This window comes from Cynocephalus volans, chromosome X (genome assembly GCF_027409185.1).
Source record: "Cynocephalus volans isolate mCynVol1 chromosome X, mCynVol1.pri, whole genome shotgun sequence".
NCBI lineage: Eukaryota > Metazoa > Chordata > Mammalia > Dermoptera > Cynocephalidae > Cynocephalus > Cynocephalus volans.
Genome location: NC_084478.1, coordinates 77344852 through 77366013, shown reverse-complemented (window position 1 = coordinate 77366013; position 21162 = coordinate 77344852). Strand labels below are relative to the sequence as shown.

Sequence of the window (21162 nt, the reverse complement as noted above, 5' to 3'; positions counted from 1 at the left end):
ACTTCACAGTTCCCAATACATAGACTTCTTTTGCTGACATCAGTGGTGACATTAACTATGATATTTTTATATTGAATAATGAAATGTATCAACAGTCAGAAGATCTGCATAATTTTATGAACCAATCTTTTCCAAATGACCAAAACATGATGTTACAAAGTCACACCTATGTAAGAAATTCATGCATAGGTAGAGATCCATTCAAAGTACAAGATAGACCAGTTGATTTTAATGGATAAAGGTATGAAAAGGTCACTGATATGGTTTCTGATTCTACATTGAAGCTACCCTTTAAGAAACTACCACTTGCTGAGCTTTAGTGTGGTTACAAAGATTACTACAATTATCTGAAAGACTGTGCTTTTTTCTTTTCTACCTACATATCTGTGTGAGGACAAAATGTCCTTATATTCTTCAAGCAAACCAACATATCACAACAGATTGAATGAAGTAGCTATGACAATCCAGCTGTTTTCTATTAAGCCAGGCATTAAACACATCTGCAAAAATGTAAAATAATACCAATTCTCAATACGTTTTTTGCTTTAGAAATTATAGTTTTTAAAAAATAAAATGCTGTTTATGTCAACATGTAATTGGTTTATTATTGTTATTTAAAACTAATGATAAAATACTTAAAACAAGTCTCAGTTTTAATTTCTAATGTGGTAAGTATTGATAGATATGATACACATAAACAATAGCTGTTTGGAGGCTTTGATAATTATTATGATTGTAGTAGGGGTCTCAAAACCAAAACATTTGAGAGCTGCTACTTTACAAAATAACACCCACTCTCAGATGCTCTCCTTTCATCAAACGCCAATAGTGTTTTGTCTAGATGATTACAACAATAGCTGTCTTTCCAGGGCTATTGTCAGAATCCTGCTGACGTAGCCAATTGTATTGCTACGGCTAGGGTTCAGAGACCCTTCAAACCCATTGTACAGACTGGGTCACAAACCCCTCACCTGCAGGTCCACAAGCTAGGTAACAGGAAAAAGATCCTGGGAGCCGTTGGTAAAAATTAATAGGCTTTATTTAGATGCAAGCTCAGGTAGCTAGCAGCAGCCACCCTAAAGACCTCATGGGGCATCCCGAGGGTACTGTGGACCAGAGCCATTCATCCTTTATACTTAAGTCCAATAACTCAGGAACACCTGGGTGTGAGTCAGACAATGAAGGAACACCTGGGCACCAATGCACATCCAGACAGTAGCCAAGGACCACCTGGGTGCATGTGCACAGTAATCATTTACATCAAAGGCTTGGCAAGATTCCGAACCCCCTGTGGGACCCTGACCATTTACTTATCATTTTCCTTAAATAGGTTTAGTCACTTAAAATGAAATCCTCTTAAATAGCAACTGGTAATACATATCAGACATCTTGAGTTTCTTAGAAGTGGCTTTAGATCAGTCTTGTCCTAGACCACCTACACCTTGGATGGCACAGGGATTTATAGTCATACCCAGGTGGAACAGTTTGGTTTCCAACAGGTTAAGAAGGAAGCAAATATTCCCTTCTGAGCTTCAGGTTGGGCAATGGCAATGCTTGAACATGTTAGATTTGTAGTTTTTAATAAGAAAGGGAGGAAAGAGGACTAGGCATTTTCTTATTGTATAATTTAATCCTTTCAACAACACTCTGGGGAAGTATTATTACTAATCTGTTTTTCATAGGAAGAAACTAAAGACCACTACAGAGATGAGGACAGTTTTTATTTTTATTTTTAAATGTCATTTTTTATTTTACTTTATCTGTATACACTGTAGTTGATTTTTGTGTCCCTTTACCAATTCCTTGTTTCCTCTCTTCCTCTCCCCCCTCCCACTCCATCAATGTCATATGTGTTTACTTGTCTGAACAAGTTCAAGGAATTGTGATTGCTGAGTCTTCTCCCCCGCCTCCATTTATTTGTTTGTATATTTATTTATTTACTTATTTTTAGCTACCACAAATAAGTGAGAACATGTGGTATTTTTCTTACTGTTGCCTGGCTTATTTCACTTAATATGATTTTCTCTAAGTCCATCCATGTTGCTGCGAATCGTCGTATTTCACTTTTTTTTATAGCAGAGTAGTATTCCATTGTGTAGATATACCACATTTTCCATATCTACTCATCTGATGATGGACATTTGGGCTGGTTCCACCTCTTGGCTATTGAAAATAGTGCTGGAATAAACATGGGAGTACAGGTATCCCTACGACATGATGATTTCAATTCCTCTGGGTATATAGCCAGCTGTAGAATATCTGGGTCATAAGTTAGATCTATCTGTAATTGTTTGAAGAACCTCCATACCGTTTTCCATAAACGCTGCACCATTTTGCATTCCCACCAACAGTGAAGGAGGGTTACTTTTTCTCGCAAGCTTGCCAGTATTTATCATTCTGTCTTTTGGATATTAGCCATCCTAACCGGAGTGAGATGGTATCTCAAAGAGGTTTTGATTTGCATTTCCTGAATGCTGAGTGATGTTGAGCATCTTCTCATATATCTGTTATCCATTCATATATCTTCCTTTGAGAAATGCCTATTCGGCTCCTTTGCCCATTTTTCAATTGGGTTACTTGTTTTTTTACTGTTAAGTAGTTTGAGTTCCTTGTATATTCTGGATATTAATACTTTGTCAGATGTATATTTTGCAAATTTTTTCTCACACTCTGTTGGTTGTCTTTTCACTCTGTTAATTGTTTCTTTTGCTATGCAGAAGCTTTTTAGTTTAATATAATTTGTTTATTTTTCCTTTGGTTTCCTGTGCTTTTGGGGTCATATTCTTGAAGTCTGTACCCATTCCTTCTTCCTGGAGGGGTTCTTGTATGTTTTCCTTAAGGACTTTCATTGCTTCTGGATGTATGTTTAATTCTTTAATCCATTTTGAGTTGATTTTGAGATATGGTGAGAGGTACGTGTCTAGTTTTCATTCTTCTACATATGAATATCCAGTTTTCCCAGCACCATTTGCTGAAGAGTCAGTCTCTTCCCAGTATGTAGACTTGTTGCCTTTGTCGAAGATCAGATGACTATAGGTGTAGGGGTTGATTTCTGGATTCTCTATTGTGTTCCATTGTCCGTGTGTATATTTTTATGCCAGTACCATGCTGTTTTGGTTGCTGTGGCTTTGTAGTATAGTTTAAGATGAAGTAGTGTTATGCCTCCAGCTTTATATTTTTTGCTCAGGATTGCTTTGGTTGTTCGTGGTGTTTTGTTATTCCATATGAATGTTAGGATTGTTTTTTCCATTTCTGAGAAAAATGTCACTGGAATTTTGATGGGGATTGCATTGAATGTGTATATCACTTTGGGTAGTATGGACATTTTCACTATGTTGATTCTTCCAATCCAGAGCATGGGATATCTTTCCATCTTCTTGTGTCCTCTTTAATTTCTCTCAACAGTGGTTTGTAGTTCTCATTGTAGAGATTTTTCACATCCTTGGTTAACTCTATTCCTAAGTATTTTATTTTTTTGGTGTCTATTGTAAATGGGCTAGCTTTCTTGATTTCTCTCTCTGCATGTTCACTGTTGGAGAATAGAAATGCTACTGATTTTTGTGTGTTGACGTTGTATCCTGCAACTTTGCTGAAATTATTTATCAACTCCAAGAATTTTTTTTAGAGTCTTTAGGCTGTTCGATATATAGGATCATGTCATCTGCAAAGAGGGACAGTTTGACTTCATCTTTTCCAATCTGGATTCCCTTTATTTCCTTCTCTTCTCTGATTGCTCTGGCTAGTACTCCCAACACTATTTTGAATAGGAGTGGTGAGAGTGGGCATCCTTGTCTAGTTCCTGTTCTTAAAGGAAAAGCTTTAGGGCCAGCCCGTGGCTCACTTGGGAGAGTGCAGTGCTGATAGCACCAGAGCCACGGGTTCGGATCCCATATAGGGATGGCCGGTTAGCTCACTGGGTGAGTGTGGTGCTGACAACACCAAGTCAAGGGTTAAGATCCCCTTACTGGTCATCTTTAAAAAAAAAAAAAAAGGAAAAGCTTTAGCACCATGCTCTTACCAACTGTGCTAACTGGCCAACCCTAACTACCCTGAGTTGATCATTAGGCATTGGATACATGTATTGAAATATAACTCTGTACCTCATAAATATGTACTATCAAGACATTTCAATTAAAAATTAAGTAAATTTCCATAAAAAGAGATATGACTCACATCTGTCATTTAGCTTTGTTGTCTGTATGCCTTGTATCTCTTTTGTTCCTCTCTTTTTCCCCTATTGCTTTCTTTTGTATGAAATCAAGAATTTCTTGTATACTATTGTAGTTCACTTGTTTAACTGTGTGTTTTTTAGTAATTTTCTTAGTAGTTGCCCTGGGAATTATAGTTTATTTCAGATTAATATCAACTAAATTCCAGTAGAATATTAAAAACTTTGCTAAAATATAGGCCTGTTCATCCCATTTCCTTTGTATTAATATTATCATAAAAATTATATATGTTATTACTTCAACAACACAGTTTTCTAATTATTGTTCTATAGTTTTCTCCTGGGCAAATATCTAGGAATACAGTTTTCTTTTGAATCATATATGAGAAGAGTTACAAACAAAGTGCATTTATTCTGTCTTTTATAATACCTATGTATTTCCTTTGTTGGTACTGTTTATTTCTTTTGTGGATCAAGTTAATCTTTAATGTCCTTTGATTTGACTGTGGAAGATTTCCTTTAGTACTTCTTCTAGGGCATGTTTGCTAGCAACAAATCCTGTTTTTAGTTATCTGAGGATATCTTAATTTCTTCTTCATTTTCAAGGGTTAATTTTGTTAGATATAGAATATTTGGTTGATAGCATTTTTTTCAGTTTCAAATGACTTTAATTAAGATGAGTGAAACATAATAAACAGTGCAATGTATAATCTTAGTTTATGGATAAAATAGATTAAAAATTAAGCTTTTGTGAGAAAACCAGCATTAAACATAATCTCTGTATGTGTCCCCTTGAGTTAAATTGGTTTGTGAAAGGAGCAATAAATTCAAGTTAATCCCTGAATTCCAGAATGAAAATAGGCAGATTACTTCAGGAGGCTTGTCTCCATATTCTATGAGCTAATAATTTTTCCAGCTAAACGTTGTGGTTTTCACTCAACATAAGTTTTTCCAGGCTCATCCATGTTGCTGCAAATGAGAGTATTTCATTATTTTTTATGGGAGAGTAGTATTCCATGGTGTATATATACCACAGTTTCCTTATCCAGTCATCCATTGATGGACATTTAGATTGGTTCCATGTCTTGGCTATTGTAAACAGAGCTGCGATGAACATGGAAGTGCAGGTATCCCTTCAACATGATGATTTCCACTCCCCTGGGTATACACGCAGAAATGGGATTGCTGGATCATATGGAAGATATATCTTTAGTTGTTTGAGAAACCTCCATACTGTTTTCCATAGTGGTTATACTAATTTACAGTCCCACCAACAGCATATGAGTGTTCCCTTTTCTCCACACCCTTACCAGCATTTGTTATTCACCATCCTTTTGATTATAGACAGTTTAACTGGGGTGAGGTGGTATCTCAATGTAGGTTTAATTTGCATTTCCCTGATGACTAGCGATGTTGGGCAATTTTTCATGTTCCTGTTGGCCATTTGTATGTCTTCCTTTGAAAAATGTCTTTTCAGCTTCTTTGCCCATTTTTTAATTGGGTTATTTGTTTTTTTTTTTTTACTGTATAATTGCTTAAGTTCTATGTATATTCTTGATATTAGTCCCTTGTTGGTTGCATAGCTAGCAAAAATTTTCTCACACTCTGTAGGTTGTTGTTTCACTCTATTCATTGTTTCCTTTGCTGTGTAGAAGCTTTTTGGATTGATATAGTCCCATTTCTCTATATTTTCTTTTGCTGCTTGTGCCTTGAGGCTCACATTTATACAGCCTCTGCCCAGACCTAGGTGCTGAAGTGTTTCACCCGTGTTTTCCCTTAGTAATGTTATAGTTTCAGGTCTTATACTTAAGTCTTTAATCCATTTTGAGTTGATTTTAGTGTAAGGTGAGAGGTGCATATCTAGTTTCATTCTTTTGTGTATGGATATCCAGTTTTCCAAGCACCACTTGTTGAAGAGGCGGTCTTTTCCCCAATGTAGGTTTTTGTTGCATTTTTACAATATCAGATGGCTGTAAGCCTGAGGGGTGATTTCTGGGTTCTCAATTCTACTTCACTCATCTGCATGTCTATTTTTATACCATTACCATGCTGTTTTGGTTACAATAGCTTTGTAGTATAATTTGAAGTCAGGTAGTGTTATGCCTCTGGTTTTATTATTTTTTTTGCTCAGGATTTCTTTGGCTATTTGAGGACTTTTGTTGTTACATATGAATGTTAAGATTGTTTTTTCCCATTTCTGTGAAGAATGTCATCAGTATTTTGATGGATGTTACACTGAATCTGTAGATCTCTTTGGGTAGTACAGTATTTTCACAATGTTAATTCTTCCAATCCAGTAGCATGGAATATCTTTCCCTCTTTTTGCATCTTCTTTAATTTGTTTTAGAAGTGGTTTGTAGTTGTCATAGTAGAGGTCTTTTGCCACCTTGATTAAACTGATCCCTAGGTTTTTTATTTTTTGACAGTTGTGAATGGGCTTACCTTCTTTATTTCTCTTTCTGTTAGTTCATTGTTTGAGTATATAAATGCAACTGATTTTTGGCCATTTATTTTGTATCCTGCAACATAACTGAAATTAACCAGCTCTAGGAGATTTTTTTGTAGAGTCTTTAGGTTTTTCTATATATAGTATCATGTCATCTGCAAATAGAGGCAGTTTGAATTCATCTTTTCCAATCTGGACTCCCTTTATTTCTTTCTCTTGTCTGAATGCTCTGGCTAGTACCTCCATTACTAAGTTAAATAGAAGTGGTGAGAGTGGGCAACCTTCTCTTTTTCCTGTTCTTAAAAGAAAGGCCCTCAGTTTTTCCCCATTTAGGATGATACTGGCGGTGTGCCTGTCATAAATTTCTTTTATTGTGTTGAGATATTTTCCTTCTATACGTAATTTGTTGAGTATCTTTATCATGACGGGATGTTGAATTTTGTCAAATGATTTTTCAGCATCTATTGAGATAATCATATGGTCTTTGTCTTTAAGATTTTTGATGTGATGTATCACATTTATTGACTTTCGTATATTGAACAATCCTTGCATCACTGGTATGAATCCCTCTTGATCATAGTGTATCATTTTTTAAGTATGTTGCTGTATTCTTATTGCTAATATTTTGTTAAGGATTTTAGCATTTAGGTTCATCAAGGATATTGGCCTGTAATTTTCTTTTTTTGTTGTCTTTATCTGGTTTTGGTATCAGAGTTATGTTGGCCTTATAGAATGAGTTTGGGAGGTAGATCTGTTTCAATTGTTTGGAATAGTTTGAGGAGAATTGATATCAACTCCTCTTTAAAAGTTTGATATGATTCAGCTGTAAAACTATCCGTACCCAGACTTTTCTTTGTTGGAAGATTTCTAATTACTGCTTCAATCTCCTTGCTTGTTATTGGTCTGTTCAGGTTTTCTGTCTCTTCTTAGTTCAGTCTTCATAGTTTGTATGTGTCTAGAAACTTATCCATGTCTTCCAGATTTTCATATTCATTGTGATAGAGTTGTTTGTAATAGTCTCTAATGATTCTTTATATTTCTGTGGTATCGGTTATAATGTCTCCCTTTGCATTTCTGATTTTTGTTATTTGGATCTCCTCTCTTCTTTTCTTTGTTAACATAGCTAATGGTTTGTCTATTTTATTTATCCTCTCAAAAACCCAAGTTTTTGCTTTGTTGATCTTTTCTATTGCTTTTTGGGTCTCTATTTCATTTAGTTCTGCTCTGATCTTAATTATTTCTGTCTGCTACCTTTAGGTTTGGATCGTTTGTGTTTTTCAGGTTCTTTGATGTTTAGTATTAGGTCGTTTATTTGAAGTCTTTCCATTCATTTGATGTAAACATTTAGTACAATAAATTTGCTTCTTAGTACTGCTGTTGCAGTGTCCCACAGGTTTTGGTATGATGTATCTTTATTTTCATTACTTTTTAGAAATTTTTTGATTTCTTGTTTAATTTCTTCTTGGACCCATAGGTCATTCAGGACCGTATTATTTATTTTCCATGTATTTGTATGGTTTCCAGAGTTTTGCTTAACATTTATTTCCAATTTTAGTTCATTGCAGTCTGAAAAGATACTTGGAATGATTTCAGTTTTCTTAAATTTGCTGGGGCTAGATTTGTGACCTAATATGTGGTCTATCTTGGAGAATGTTCCATGAGCTGATTAGAAGAAAATATATTCTTTAGTTGTTGGGTGAAATGTTGTGTATATATCTGCGAAGTCCATTTGGTCTAAAGTGCTGATGAAATCCTGTGTCTCTTTGTTGACTTGTTGCCTGGAAGATCTGTCCCATACTGAGAGAGGCGTGTTCAGATCATGCTCTCTTAATGTATTAGGTCCCATTTCTTTCTTTAGGTCTAAGAGCATTTGCTTTATGTATCTGGGTTCTCCAGTATTGGGTGCATACATGTTTATGTTTGCTATGTCTTGTTGCTGGATAGATCCCTTTATCATTATTTAGTGGCCTTCTTTGTCTCTTTTTATGTTTTTTGGTTTAAATTCTATTTTGTCTGATATAATAATAGCTACTCCCGCTCGTTTTTGGTTTCCATTTGCATGGTATATATTTTTCCATTCCTTCACTTTTAGTCTATTTGTGTCTGTACAGGTGAGGTGGGTCTCTTGAAGACAGCATATACTTGTGTCCAGCTTTTTAATTTAATCAGTCAGTCTGTGTTTTGTGAATGGGGAGTTTAGACCATTTACATTTAGCATAGTTATTGACAAGTGTTGCTTAATTCCTGTCAATTAATTGCTTCTTGTTTAGATGGTTTAAATATCTTTTGTTCATGATTTATGCTTTTTGTCTCTTCTTCAATGTTAGTTGGAAATTTAAAGTGGGATCACTTTGCTTCTTTCTCTTTCTTGCTGGTATTCTTGTTTTAACTGTGGGTTTTGCTCTTTCTTGTGTATTTGTGATATTGGTGACCATTATTCAGATTCCAGATGAAGGACTCCCTTGATAATTTCTTGCAGATCTGGTCATGTGGTGAACTCCCACAACTTTTGTTTGTCTAGGAAATATGCTCTTCCTCCCTCATTTCTGAAGGTGAGCCTTTTTGGATAAAGAATTCTTGTGTGACAATATTTTTCTTTTAGTATTTTGAATATATCATTCCACTTTCTTCTGGCCTGTAGGGTTTCAGTTGAGAAGTCTGCTGTTAATTTGATGGGGTTCCCCTATAAGCGACCTGATGATTTTCTCTTTCTGCTTTCAGAATTCTCTCTTTGTCTTTGAGCTGTGCAAATTTAACTATAACATGTCTTGGGGAAGATATTTTTGGGATGAATCTGTTTGGAGACCTTTGAGCTTCCTGGATCTGTAGGTTGGTACCTCTATGTACACTTCCTTGAATGGGTTTTCAATACCTTTTTCTTTCTCCTATCTTTCAGGAATACCCATGATTCGGATGTTAGAACGCTTGAGGTTGTCTGCTATCTCTCTTAGATTTTCCTCATTATTTAAAAATTTTTTTTCTTTTTGTTTTTTGCCTGAGTTATTTCAAAAAGACCATCTTCAAGCTCTGAAATTCTTTCTTCTGCTTCTTGTACCCTGCTGCTGAACCTCTCAGTTGTGTTTTTTATTTCATTGAGTGAATCTTTCATTTCTAGAATTCTGCTATGGTCTTTGTTAAGGTATTAATCTCTTTGTAGATTTCCTCCTTCATATTCCTAATATTTTTTCTTGTTTCATTGTGTTCTGTAATTGAGTCTTCCTTTATTTCTTCAAGTTGTCTTAAGATTAGTGCACAGAATTCTTTTTCAGCCATATCAAGATTCCTGTTCCATGGAGTCTGACTTTGGAGCATTACTACATTCTTTTGGTGGTGTCATTTTTTCTTGTTTAGTTTTAGTTCTAGTATTTTTTTTAATTGATGTTTGATTATTTGATAGAGGGTTTGCTTCTTAATTACACTGACGTTGGCTGTGGAGTGGCTCTTTGTTCTACTGTTGTGGTCAATTGTCTTTGCTTTACAGTAGGTTTGGTGGTGGTTATGTTCAACCACCTTAAGTCCTGTTCCAGAATCTGTGGTCATCAAATGAGCCCCAGCAGTACATTATTCTGCCGGGCCCACGTGGCCCTCCCCTCTGAGTCCAAGGAGGAGGGAGGGGTTGCCTCTGCTGCACAGTCTTGCTGGACTCACCTCTGCTGGGCTGGGGTGGATGGGCTGGCACTCCCCTCTGGATCTAAGGAGTGGGGGGCGGGTCACCTCTGCCATGCAGTTTTGCTGGGCTCACCTCTGGTGGGCTGGGGCATGCCAGCTGGTGCTCCCCTCCAGGTCGAAGGAGTGGGTGCGGGTCACCTTTGCCATGCAGTTCTGCTGTGCTCACCTCTGGCAGGCTGGGGCACACAGGCTGGCACTCCTTTCTGAGTCCAAGGAGTGGGGGTGATAGCATTTTTTGTTGTTTTTTTCCCCTTGTTCTTTGAACATGTCACTTAAGTGTTTTGGGGCCTTCATGAGTTCTAATGGAGAGTCAGCTTTTAATCTTATTAAAGATAAGTTGTCCATAGTGAGTCATGTTTTTCTTTTTTTTCTTTTTCCAGATTCTCTCTCTGTTTTTGTCTTTTACCAGTTTGACTGTGTTTCTTGGTGTGTATATCTTTGAGTTTATCTTCCTTCAAGTTGTCGAATTTGTTGTGAGTTCAGATTAATGTTTCCCATGAAATACAGCAAGTTTATAACCATTATTTTTTCAAATATTCTTTCTACCTCTTTCTTTCTCTCCCCTTCTTCTGGACTTCCTATTATATGGATGGTGTTATGCTTGGTACTGCCTCTGGGGCTCTTCATTTTTCCTTTTTCTTTTTCTTTTCTATTTCATAGACTGGGTTATCTCAGTTGACCTGTCTTTACGGTCACTGATTCATTCTTCTGCCTGCTTAAGTCTACTCCTGAGCCCCTGTAGTGAATTTTTCAAGTATTTTACTTTTTGAGTGCAGAATTTTTAGTTGGGTCTTTTAAAATTATTTCTTTGTATTGATATTTTGTCTTTGGTGAGACATTGTCCTAATTCTTTGTTTTAGTTCTTTAGATATGGTTTCTTTTAATTTTTTGAACACATTTAAATTAGGCAATTGAAAATCTTTGTCTAGTAAGTCCAATGTCTGGGCTTCCTCAGGTACAGTTTTTATTGATTACATTTTTCTTTTTGGTATGGGCTGTTGTTTTGTGTGTCTTCAGTGTCTTATAATTGATGTTGCAAAGTGAACGTTTAAAAATCATATAATGTTGCAACTCTGGAAATTAGATTTCTTCCCTCTCTCCAGGGTTGTTGTGTTCGGTATTATTTGCTTGTTTTTTAACTTTCTGGACTAATTCTGTAATTATTTGTGTATGTTTATAGCAGTTTATTCACAATAGTGAAAAGCTAGGAAAAACACAAATGTCCATGAATAGATGAGTGAAGAAACACATTGTCGTATATTTACACAATATAATATTACTTAGCAATGAAAAAGGATGAGTTACTGGTACGTGTGACAACATGGATGAATTTCAATACATTGTACAGACCTAAATGAGTTAGAACAGAGTTTATTCTTTATGATTCCATTGTTATTAAACTCTAGAAACGTATAGTGATGAAATGCTTTCTACACAACATTAATTAATTAACTGTTTATAGTCTATCTCATTCCCAGAAAGCTTCAAAGTGCCTGAATAGTGCTATGCAACTATGTTTTAGGATGAGTAAAGGAAAGGTGAGGAAGAAAACATAGAACACACATGCAGATATAAGAAGATGATGGAGAAAGAACCCTCAGCAATAGCTTGGAAAATTATGAGATCTTGGCATGGGGGACAGGAATGCAGAAGTACTGGAGAGGATAAAATGATGAGTCCTCATGGTTTGGAGTGATGTAGTGAATTTTAGGATGATAAGGAAATAAATATGTCATACATGACAAACATTTCTAGGTTATTTGTGGATTCTTTGCAGTCCAGAGATCACCCATCTCACTTATTTGTCCAAAATGTATGAGTCCTTCCTGGCACTTTCCTAAGTACAGAAGCCAAATGTATATGGGACCTCCTTTCAATGAAGATCTGTTAATTTATGCTTGTTCATATTTTTTCTTTTTTTATTAGCATATTCATTGTTTCAGATTGTAATTATTCTTTATGCCCCTTACCCAACCAACCACTCCCTAACCCCCCTCTCACACTCTCCCCCCATCCCTAATATCCTTAGGTTTGTTCTCTCCTTCTGAAAGTTCAGTGTATTATTGTGGTCTTGTCTTTTCTTTTCTTTCCTTCCATCCAGTTATGAGTGAGGACATGTGGTATTTTTTTCTGTGTCTGGCTTATTTCACTTAATATAATTTTCTCCAAGCTCATACATGTTGCTGTAAATCGCAGAATTTCATTCTTTTTTATGGCTGAGTAGTATTCCATTGTGTATATATACTAATTTTCCTTATTTAGTCATCTGTCAGTGGACGTTCAGGTTGGTTCCATAGTTTAGCTATTGTAAATAGAGCTGCGATGAACATGGGAGGTATCCCTTCAATGTAATAGAGCTGTGATGACCATGCAGGTATCCCTTCAACATGATGATTTCCCTTTCTTTGGATATATGCTCAGTAGTGGGATTGCTGGAGTATGTGGTAGATCTATCTGTAGTTGTTTGAGGAACATTCATACTATTTTCCATAATGGCTACTAATTTATAGTCCCACTAATGGTGTAGAAGAGTTCCCTTTTCCCTGCATCCTCACCAGTATTTGTTATTCTCAGTCTTTTTAATAGTGGCTAGTCTAACTGGGGTAAGAAGATATCTCAATGTGGTTTTGATTTCCATTTCCCTGATGCTTATTCATGTTGAGCATTTTTTCATGTACCTGTTGGCCATTGGTATATCTTCCTTTGAAAAATGTCTGTTCAGCTCCTTTGCCCATTTTTTAACTGGATTATTTGTTTTTGTTTTGTGTAGTTTTTTTAATTCCTTATATATTCTGGATATTAATCCCTTGTCAGATGTAAAGTTTGCAAATATTTTCTCCCACTCTGTAGGTTATCTTTCTGCTCTGTTGTTTCCTTTGCTGTGCAGAAACTTTTTAGTTTTGTATAGTCCCATTTCTTTATTTTTAATTTTGTTGCTTGTTCTTTCATGGTCTTATTCAGAAATTCTTTGTCCAGTCCTACTTCTTGGAGTGTTCCCACTATGTTTTCTTTTAGTAATTTTATGGTTTCAGTTCTTATATTAAGTCTTTAATCCATTTTGAGTCGATTTTGGAACATGGTAAGAGATACAGGTCCAGTTTCGTTCTTCTACATACAGATGTCCAAATTTCCCAGCGCCATTTACTGAAGAGGCAGTATTTTCCCCAATGTATGTTCTTGTTGCTTGTTCATATTTTTGAATGTGATTTATCTGCATTGTTTCATTTTGTGTTGTTGGTTTACACAGTGAAGGTTGTAATATCTACTTTTGGGTAGTAGGGAGGAGAAAATGAAAATATTTGTGGAAAGTTCTTCAGAAACTTTGAAGCCCTGTGGGGATGTAAGGTAGTGTTTTGAAGGCCAGAAGTCTGGGGAAGAGAAGAGGTTGGTACAAATAATGAAAAGGGGAATGAATGCAACTCTTTCCTTACTCCATGCCTTTACTTACAAAATAATATCGGTGTTGAAAATCATAGTATTTGTGGTTTCTGAAATGTTCAGACAATTCTAGAAGAGATTAATAACTTTACCTTGTTTGGCTCAAGTAAAATTTAGTAATGACTGGTGTGTGTGGAAGAGCAATGTAATAATTATTTTTTATTTACTTTACCTGCGTGTAACAGAGAGGAGATGAGGAATTCTGGGACTGCCTTTTTTTGCTGTTGGTCAAAGAGGCCAGAGAAAAACTATTGTTTTCCAGACATGGAGCCAGATTTGTGTTCTCTTTGCTATTGAAATATGGAAGGATTTGAAGGGGGTGCATGCTTTTCTCACATTTATGTACCCCAGATTTGAAGTGGAAAATGTGAATCTAGAGTGTAGAAATTGCGAGAAGCCATGGTAACCTGGTACGCAGTCGCCAAGCTCTGTAAAACCTTTATTGTTGTTGTTGTTGTTATTATTTTCAGTGATATGTTCAAAGAGTCAAGACTCTATATTCTGAAAATAAGTATTTCTGGAAGTGGGACATAGACAAAATAATAGTAAAATTCTTAGCATGTAATCTGTTCCAGTCAAATGCTTGAACACATTTTGTGTTTGTCCTTAACTGTGATAGTTTTTTTGTTGAAAGGAATAGGTGCTGTTGCTTGCTTTGTCTTCATTTATCTTAACCCGAAAGCAAATAACCAGGCTCCATAAACCCATGTATCTGATACATGTGAAGGTGGAAGATGAGGAAGGTGATGGAACTAGGGAGAAGAAATAAAAGGGAACCAAAAATAACCAACAAGCTTAAAAGTTATTAGAATATGGTCTAATGAATGAGCTTAGTTGGTGAGAACAGTGCTCCTAAAACCTTAAAGAGCATATAAAACCCCTAGGGTTTGTATAAAAATACAATTTCTGATTTAGTAGGTCTAGGGTATTTTTAGCTCCCACAAATAAGTGAGAACATGTGATATTTCTTTTTCTGTGCCTGACTCGTTTCATTTAATATAATTCTCTCTAGGTCCATCCATGTTGTTGCAAATGGCAGTATTTCATTCTTTTTTTTTTTTTTTTATAGCAGAGTAGTATTCCATTGTGTAGATGTACCACATTTTCCGTATCCACTCATCTGATGATGGACTTTGGGGCTCATTCCAACTCTTAGCCATTGTAAATAGTGCTGCAATAAACATGGGAGTACAGGTATCCTTACGACTTGATGATGGGTCTAGGGGTGGGCTTGGCGTCGTTCATTTACTTCAAGCTCTCAGGTGATTATGCTGTTGTTGGCCGGATAACCACTCTTGAATTAGCAAGGGTTCAGAGTTTGGGTGGACCTCTTGGTGAAGGTCATATTTTAAAAATATCTATAAAGATAACCTCTGAAGAGTATAGCTAAATGTGATGTAATTTTATGCCATTATTAAATTTTTATATACTAAAATTCAATATCATTGACCAAAAATAAAAGCATTTTTCTGGCCATGTCACCCTGATTTTTTTCATTCATTGATTCCTTAGCTTAGGTCCCTTGGTAAATACTCTCTGAATAAGTTAAATCTGTTTTCCTGCCAGTATCCTAACCCAGGCTGCCATCCGGTTAACATGTAAAATGTCCAGGTGGTACCTGTGTTGTCACGGAAAGGGCTCTGGAGAGGCAGACAGACCACCTGGCTTCTAGTTCCAGTTCTGCCAACTAGCTTTGGGACCCTGAGCTTCACATCTATCAAGTTAGCTAATTTTTTTTTTTTTTTTTTTTTTTTGTAGAATAATTGTGGAAATTTGTATCATGAGAGGTGAGAAAGCATCTAGTCCATTGCCCATAATGGGGGCTCAATAAATGCTTCAGGTGACCTTCTGAAGAGAGTACAACTAAGGAGTTTAAGGTCTTCCAGGCTTTGGGTAGACCAACTCGGAGAAAAGAAGGATTGAGGGTAAAAACCTGTCCCATAACTTTAAGAAGGACTTTTACTAAGCTGTCCTCCACCTTATTTAACTTGTGATTTAAGTTGCTCAAACTTTCTTTTACTGAAGCTCTGATCTTTTGTGTAATTTCATTTTTTAAAAAATTTCGTTTTTAATTGACCTGTAATAATCATATATATTTATGGGGTACAGAGTAATATTTTGATACATGTATACTGTGTGATGATCAAATCAGGCTAATTAGCATATTATTGTTGCAAACATTTATCATTTCTTTGTGATGAAAACATTTGACCTCTTCTAGCCATTTGAAAATATTCAGTAAATTATTATTATAGATGCTTAGCATTACTATAGAATATTAGAAATCGTTCTTCCTATCTAGCTGTAATTCTATATCTGTTAACCAATTTCTCTCTATCCCCCCACCCTCTACCGTTCCCTTCTGGTAACCACAATTCTACTCTCCACTTATATGAGGTTACTTTTTTTTCAGCTCCCACATATGAGTGAGAACATGTAATATGTATCTTTCTGTGCCTGACTTACTTCACTTAACATAATGTCCTTCAGACTCATCCATGTTGCCGCAGATGACATGATTTCATTCTTCTTTATGACTGAGTAGTATTGCATTGTGTATATATACCACATTTTCTTTATCCATTCATATGTTGATGGATACTTAGGCTGAGTCCATATCTTGGCTTTTGCGAATAGTGCTGCAATAAACATGGGGCATAGGTATCTCTTCTGTATACTGATTTCCTTTCCTTTGGATAAATACCTGGTAGTGGGATTGCTGGATCATATGGTAGTTCTACATTTAGTTTTCTGAGAAACCTCCATACTGTTTTCCATAATGTCCGTACTAATTTACATTCTCATCTACAGTGTAGAAGGGTTCCCTTTTCTCTGCATCCTCTCCAGCATTTGTTATTTTCTGTATTTTTGATTATAGCCATTCTAACTTGTGTGAGATAATATCTCAGTGTGGTTTTGTATGTCTTCTTTTGAGAAATGTCTGTTCAGGTCCTTTGCCCATTTTTTAATTGGATTATTTGGTTTTTTTGCTCTTGAGTTGCTTGAGTTCCTTCCATATTCTGGATATTTATGCCTTGTCAGATGAATAGTTTGCAAATATTTTCTCCCATTCTGCAGGTTGTCACTTCACTCTGTTGGTTGTTTCCTTTGCTGTGCAGATGATTTTTAGTTTGATGTAATCCCATTTGTCTATTTTCACTTTGTTGCCTGTGCTTTAGAAGTCTGCTGGGAGCACTTCCTTTTGCTTTTCTTCTGTCTGCTCTAAGAGAGATGAGGAAATTGTTTAAAGGATAACAGTGTTGACCATTTCTCCTGTTCCTCTTCCTTTGCAGATTACTCTTCTGCTGTTCAGAAATTTTCTCAGACACTACAGACATTTCAGTTTGATTTCATTGGAGACACTCTGACTGATGATGAGATTAACATCGGTAAGTCTTAATCTACATGTGACCATGTGCCTCTGGAGGAAGGCCCGAGACCATGCGGCTTCCTTGGTTTGTGGATACAAACCAAAGCACCTGGACATCTTCATTCCTGTGTTTCAGTGCCATGCCCCTGGGAGCCTGCTTAGGAAGGATAAGCAAATATTCCCTGCTAGTCCCATTTTCCCTTCACACAAAAGCAATAGTAAGATATTCCTTAAACCTCCACTGAGGCCTTTGACTCAGTCTTCAGGGGAACTTTTCTTTATAGCATCTAATACACAAAAATAGACATTTTCATAAAGGATAAATTAAAAAGAGATTTGTTTATTTTCCAAAATGATTTGGATTAAGATTCTTCTAAGGAACAAATTTCCCTAGCATTTCAATATGTGAGCCTTTTCAGGAAATTGAAGGTTTGGCCTCTCCCTTGGGAACTGGATTTAACAATTTGGTCTATTAGCTGTGTGATCTTGGACAAGATATTTCCCCTCTTTGAGTCTTGGTCTTCTCCTCTGTAAAATGGGGTCAATATCTCTCTCTCAGGGGTGTTACAAAGAGGATATTGAACGGTGGAAGTAAAAAGAACTTTATCCTCGTATTGTTATGAAGTTAAAGCAGAAGTCAATATACTATGGTCCTTGGGCCAAATCCAGCACACCACCTGTTTTTGTAAATAAAGTTTTATTGGAACACAGCCGCACTTATTCATTAAATTATTATCTATGGGTGTTTTTGTGCTACAACAGCAGCATTGAGTAGTAGTGACAGAGACTAAATGGCCCTCAAAACCTAAAATATTTACCTTCTGGGTGTTTAAGAAAAAATTTGCTGTCTCCCTGCCCTCAGGTAGCTCATAGTCTTGAAGGAGGTAGATGAGTAACACAGTTGCAACATAAGCACACAGTATCCCTTAATCTAGATTGGGTGTGTGTTGGGAGCAGGGGGAGAATAAACAAGGAAGGCTTCTCAGAGAAGTGGTATCTGAGTCAGTTCCATGGCTAGGGTGAGACAAGTCAGGCAGCTAGGGCTCAGATTTAAGGAGGCACTTACTCTTAGCTTTGTGCAAGTGCAAGTTGGCATTTGAGAGTGAATGTAGCTCCTTAAATTCTGCAGCCTAGGTGCCCTGTCCTGGTCCTGATCTGAGTTGAATTTCTAAAGAATGGGTGAAATTTCAGAAAAGGCAGACAGAGAAAACACATATACAAAGGCACAGGTGAGGGGAGTAAGATTATCTTTCCTGAAAGTGGAATTAATTGAAGCTGACTGGAAAGACTAGAGAGGATTCAGAGATAAGAGCAGACATGTTTTAGGGCTACATAGAGTCTTACTAGCTGATGAAAATAAGCAAACTAAGCTGGATATAGGATGGCAATTGATAGTCTGTCTCAATGACTTAGTGAGAGGGTAGGGCTCATGGCAAATGGCAAAAGGTATGCTCCATCTAAAAGCAGCATCTTGTAATGGGCTCCACTGAGTGTTGTCATTTGAAAATATATGAGCCAATGTTGCCAGAGTATCTGATTTTTCACCAGAAGGAAATATCCAGGTATTTTATGTATAATATCTCTTTTTAAGTGTTAGAAATTAAGTCAAATTCAAACAATGTGCGGACCAAAGAAAACATACATGTTGGCGTGACATAGCCAGTGGATTATGACAGCTGGATTAGATAGTGAAGGGCTTGTAATAATTAATGAAAAAGTGTGTTGTGTCCTGACGCTAAAAGGGAGCAATACAGAGATGGCAAGAGATCAGGAAGGAAAACCCAGGCAGATTCCCTTAACCTCAAAAACCCTAGGAATTATTTGGTGGGTTTCATTGGAGAGCCTCATATTTTAACCCTGTTAACAAAAGATCATGAGATATGAAATGGAGAAACTTTATTTCCAGAGAAAAAACAATGTGCAGATTATGAATGTAGCTTTTGGAGAAATCCAAAGGTGCTCTCTCCTCAGGAGGGAGAAAATGATATTTATGTCTTGCAGGGTCATCTTTACATACATAGTTAGCAGGTTTGGGGGCCTTCTGTGAATGTTTATGAGGGAAGTCGTGCGTGTGCAGCGGGTAAACATACATGTAACATAAGCCCCATGCTCATTTTAGATTTAATATTAAAATGAGGTGGAATTTGGCTCCTGACATCAAAAGGTAACAATAGGGCACAAAACACACTTTATGTGAAGTCTCTGTAAACTGGCCAAAGCTGGTTTAGAGGTTGTGGCTGCTTATTAGAAAGAGTGTTTGTGAAGCCTATTCTCTGTCCAACTGGAGCTGTAGGGGAGCCACACAATAAGGGGTCAGTCGGATTGCGCCAGGTAGCTTGTTGAAGGTCAGCTGAGAAATTTCAGGCTCTAGCTGTTTTGACATTATTTTCCAGAAACTTGTTTCTGCTTAATTACAGGAAAGAAAAGCCTCATGACAGTAGCATACATATAGTATAAGTGTGGGAATACATGGCTAACCCCACATTCTGCTATGGCCATTTGGTTCTGTTTGGTAGTTTAAGCACGTCTCTTTTTAGTCACAGGGGAGCCCATTTTGTCTGTCCGTTGGGGTATATTTTAGCAACTCAGAGCTGCAGTCTTGTCATCATGAGAACAGGGTGTCTATCAGGTAAACCCTGATGGCATAGTCCTTCTCTTCTGTTCATCTGGCTTGCTGCATCTTTCCCAGAAGGTGGCACCCATTGGATTTTAGCAGGTTGTTTGTTTATTATGCCTGGGGGAAAAAAACATTGTTTTTAAATCTCAGACAGTAAATCACATTTCCACTCCAGTCATCCTAATATATTTGAAGAAACTCCTTGGTGGACCAAACAGATTGATTTAATGTCAGATTTGCAGATAGAAAGTTCCATCAGCCAGCTATTACTGCTTCTGTGAGATGATGGCTCAGAAAAAGTTCAACATTGCCAGTCCCCAGCATCCTGACTTTTGTTCAATGTGAATATTATTAATTGCTGAACAACTCATAGCAGATCATAAACCTCTTGATTGGGATGAGGCAGGGTCTAAGAAATCGTCTCTTGAGGACTTTTGTTGATATTGTTCCTGTAAAACTAGTTGAACCATCTGTTGAGAGGTGGTAGCAAAGTTCAGTTGTTTTAGGGTCCTGGAGAGATCAGGCATCTTAAAAGAGGGATGGCTAAAATGAAAAAGAGGAATATTAATATAAAAAAGTTGTATCAAAGTAAAGAGCTAGGGGTTGAATCCTGAAGGTCTGGTGGTTTCCATGAGGTCGGTGGGGGAAAATTTTTAGGTTATGCAGCACCACTTAAGGAGTTTCTTGAAGCTCTTACACTGGGATGCCAGTGCTGTTGGGCACATTGTCCACAGTCTTTGCTATATCTCATATAAGGGCATACATAAACTAAGCATTTTGCTAGACTTTCTTAGTCCAGGCAATGACTTTTCTGGGGAGAATTCTGGCTGAAGGCATGTTCTACTGTGATGACAAGCCCTTGGAGGTTTATATCTAGTCATTGAGATTCTATTTACAAGGCTTTTTCAGATCTTGAGGAAGAGTCTATACAAGGAAATATAGAGTCCCTATAAGGGATCTGGGCAATCAGGCTTTAGTTCTCCATGACTCTTAAGTCAGATGGGAAGGGGAAAATTGGAGGTATTAGTTTGGAGGATTACAGCAGGTATTGAAGAAAATGGAGAGAATTGAAAATTTGTAAGTTTACAATTTGGGCAAGGTAACAGGATCTAGTCTGATTTACAGGTAGTTACCCAAACTGAGTTTTTGACAGGGAAGCAGAGAAAGTCAATTAAATCTCCACCGGACAAGAAAGAGTTGGCATGCTCATCAGTTACTTACAATCAACAAGAGATGAAAAATTGCTGAAAGACAAAGAATAGAGGAAAACTCTGATTACCCAAACGGGTGTGCTACAGACAATGCATTGTTTTCCAGTGAAACTCAAAATTTCTCTCTTTTGATTAAAGTTAATCTCAAAGAAAAATTATTCTTGATCAAAAATTAAAATAAGGCTGGTCTCATTACACTTGGCCTTATTTTTTACATAGTTGTAGTAAGGACGGTAATTTATC

General features: G+C 36.7%; 1 protein-coding gene across 1 annotated transcript in view; it reads left to right on the top strand.

Moving 5' to 3' along the window:
• OPHN1 (oligophrenin 1) overlaps positions 1 to 21162 on the top strand; it is a 440991-nt gene that overhangs the window by 145443 nt on the left and 274386 nt on the right. The window contains exon 3 of the mRNA XM_063083139.1: positions 17015 to 17110. Coding sequence (XP_062939209.1) covers positions 17015 to 17110 — 96 coding nt within the window. The remainder of the gene's footprint in view (positions 1 to 17014; positions 17111 to 21162) is intronic.